This window comes from Nanorana parkeri, unplaced genomic scaffold (genome assembly GCF_000935625.1).
Source record: "Nanorana parkeri isolate BGI_ZX_2015 unplaced genomic scaffold, ASM93562v1 scaffold4880, whole genome shotgun sequence".
Classification (NCBI taxonomy): domain Eukaryota; kingdom Metazoa; phylum Chordata; class Amphibia; order Anura; family Dicroglossidae; genus Nanorana; species Nanorana parkeri.
Window position 1 is genome coordinate 5485 of NW_017311141.1, and position 3530 is coordinate 9014.

The following is a 3530-nucleotide window of genomic DNA, read 5'->3' on the forward strand; positions in this document are numbered from 1 at the left end:
CTTCCTTTCTCACCTTTTTACTGTATATATCGGAATTATTTTTGGGGTTCAGCTCTCCTGCCTGTGGCGATATGTTTTGTGTATTCTATGACACTCCTTGTAGTTCTGGAATGTCGGTGCCGTCCCCTCCATGTCACCTTCCTCTCATTCATATGTTACATGGCATTGTGTAAAACATTCTCACGTCTCCTCCGTGTTTCTGGTCACAAGTAATTTGACTCATTGGGTATTGTACTGTAATAACCTGACTGGATATTAGAATCCCCTGCACACAGCAGGTTTGGAATCCAATAAGCATGCTGACTGAGCAGAGAGATGACCTCATCAGGCTACTGTTGCTGCTTCACTGTCCAATCAGCAAGCTGGAAGTGGGGAGATGGCGCCTCCTGCAGTTTATGTCTGTAGCAGGGAAAGAGGTATCATGTAACTAGCTGTGCGGCATGGCAGTGGAAATCTCAGACCTGGATAGACAATTACTGTGTCAGGTAGTTGGATGCTGCCCTGGACCCATATAGAACCATAAACATCCGTTCAGTTGTAGCTCAGAAAAGAGAACGATGTTTCCTTAGGGTTAGGGTCGCTCCTGGTTTTAGAGGTGAGAAGTTGACGAAGTTGCTCAACAAACGCTCTTTATTTCTGATATCTTTCTTCGGGAAATATTTCACAGGAAGTTGGTTGTGTAACTCAGTTCTTGTTTGTAACATTTCACACATAATATGATAATAAATTGTGTACACCCCGAAGTCATCATGTGGAAACATCTGAAATCTTTTTTCTTTTCATATGCAGATTGAAGAGACATTGGACAGATGAAGCAACACTGACCCCTTCAGGATGAAGATGGAAGTGCAGATTCCGGGCCCTCCAGGCTGGATGGTTGTAAAGGAAGAAGCCACCAAACTCTAAGTCTATATGTGGCCTCCTGTGTGTCTCGGGATTCACACATTCCTGGAAAGGATCTTTTCTACAGTTGATACTCAACCTCAGTTCTAAATTTCCAAAAGTTTGGGAAAAACTCTGCAAAATGGATGGAGTGACACACCAGCATCACTTCAGCCGCCTGTACCGGGAATACCAAAGCAGCAGCGTCATAGCTCTGCATTACAACTACACGGGGAAGCTGACCACGAGCCGCTACAAAGGTGGACTGAAAGCCGAAGCTGTGGTCTTCCTGGTGGTGTGTGTGCTTATTGTCTTGGAGAATCTTATTGTACTTTTAGCCATCTGGCGGAATAAGAAATTTCATGCTCCGATGTTCTACCTCCTCGGCAACCTGACTCTATCGGACCTTCTGGCTGGCATTGCCTACATGGTGAACATTGTGTTATCTGGGGCAAACACGCTCCGTCTGACCCCTGCCATGTGGTTCATCAGGGAAGGGGGTGTCTTTGTCACATTGACTGCCTCCATATTCAGCTTAGTGGCCATCGCCATTGAGCGTCATATCACCATGGTCCGTATGAAGCTCTATAGTGGGGAAAAGAAAGGACGCATGGCCTTGTTGATTGGGGTGAGTTGGCTGCTCTCTATACTGTTGGGAATATTGCCAATATTGGGATGGAACTGCATGCAGAAGCTCCCCGCCTGCTCCACCATCTTACCTTTGTATTCAAAGGATTACATATTGGTGTGCATCAGCGTCTTCCTGGCCATTCTCATCTCCATTGTGGTCCTTTATCTCCGTATATACAGGATTGTCAAACACAACAGCCAGAGACTGGGAACACTCCGCAAGGGGGCTCTGAGGAAGTCCCAGAAGTACATGGCCTTACTGAAGACGGTGACTATAGTGGTGGGAACCTTCATTGGATGTTGGCTCCCACTCTTTATATTGCTCCTGTTTGATGTCTCGTGTGAGGTTAACTCATGCCCAGTTCTCTTCAAGGCCGATTATTTCCTTGGTCTGGCCATGATAAACTCTTTATTGAACCCGATCATCTACACGCTGACCAGCAGAGACATTCGAAGAGCCATTCTAAAGCTGCTTTGCTTCTTCTGTCTTGTGAACGAGGATGGAGAAGCTCGAGGAAGATTCAGCTTTTTCCCCGTCCTAGAACAAAGTACCAGCAAGTCAGAGAAGTCATCCCATAAGCAGGAAGGCTTGGAGACATCAGGGAACGGGACCCCAACACCAGTCAAGTCACTTGTGACCCCTCGAAAGTTCTGAACATTGTTGTAAACGGGAAATCATTTCAAATCCTCCGACCTGTGTCACTCCTGATCTGCTCCGATTCTGGAGGACACCAACTCTGCTCCTGAATCCAATTCTGGAGGACACCAACTGCTCCTGAGATTCGATTCCCGGAGGACGGCAACTGCTCCTGAGATTCGATTCTGGAGGACACCAAGTCTGCTCCTGAGATCCGATTGTGGAGCACACCAAGTCTGCTCCTGAGATCCGATTCTGGAGGACACCAAGTCTGCTCCTGAGATCCGATTGTGGAGCACACCAACTGCTCCCGAGATCCGATTCTGGAGGACACCAAGTCTGCTCCTGAGATCCGACTCTGGAGGACACCAAGTCTGCTCCTGAGATCCAATTCTAGAGGACACCAAGTCTGCTCCTGAGATCCGATTCTGGAGGACACCAAGTCTGCTCCTGAGATCCGATTCTGGAGGACACCAAGTCTGCTCCTGAGATCCGATTCTGGAGGACACCAAGTCTGCTCCTGAGATCCGATTCTGGAGGACACCAAGTCTGCTCCTGAGATCCGATTCTGGAGGACACCAAGTCTGCTCCTGAGATCCGATTCTGGAGGACACCAAGTCTGCTCCTGAGATCCGATTCTGGAGGACACCAACTCTGCTCCTGAGAACCGATTCTGGAGGACACCAACTGCTCCCGAGATCCGATTCTGGAGGACACCAAGTCTGCTCCTGAGATCCGATTCTGGAGGACACCAAGTCTGCTCCTGAGATCCAATTCTAGAGGACACCAACTCTACTCCTGAGATCCGATTCTGGAGGACACCAACTGCTCCCGAGATCCAATTCTGGAGGACACCAACTGCTCCCGAGATCCAATTCTGGGGGACACCAACTCTGCTCCTGAGATCCGATTCTAGAGGACACCAACTCTACTCCTGAGATCCGATTCTAGAGGACACCAACTCTACTCCTGAGATCCGATTCTAGAGGACACCAACTCTACTCCTGAGATCCGATTCTAGAGGACACCAACTCTACTCCTGAGATCCGATTCTAGAGGACACCAACTCTACTCCTGAGATCCGATTCTAGAGGACACCAACTCTACTCCTGAGATCCGATTCTAGAGGACACCAACTCTACTCCTGAGATCCGATTCTAGAGGACACCAACTCTGCTCCTGAGATCCGATTCTAGAGGACACCAACTCTGCTCCTGAGACTTCTGAGCTGCCACCTCCACTGCAGAGCTCCCACTGTGCCGATACCAGCCACATGCACACACCTTCAGGTCCTGAAACGTGTCCCCCCTCCAGGGTTCTGGGATTTTCCCGGCTGATATCTTATTGAAGGAAAGATCAGTAAATAAATTCAAACTACATT

The 3530-nt window shown here is 48.6% G+C and overlaps 1 protein-coding gene across 1 annotated transcript; it reads left to right on the top strand.

Moving 5' to 3' along the window:
* Positions 1-983: 983 nt before the first annotated feature.
* LOC108804041 (sphingosine 1-phosphate receptor 1-like) lies at positions 984-2196 on the top strand. Its single transcript, XM_018575809.1, has one exon. The coding sequence runs from the start codon at positions 1025-1027 to the stop codon at positions 2165-2167; it is 1143 nt and encodes a 380-aa protein (XP_018431311.1). The 5' UTR covers positions 984-1024; the 3' UTR covers positions 2168-2196.
* The last annotated feature ends 1334 nt before the right edge of the window (positions 2197-3530 follow it).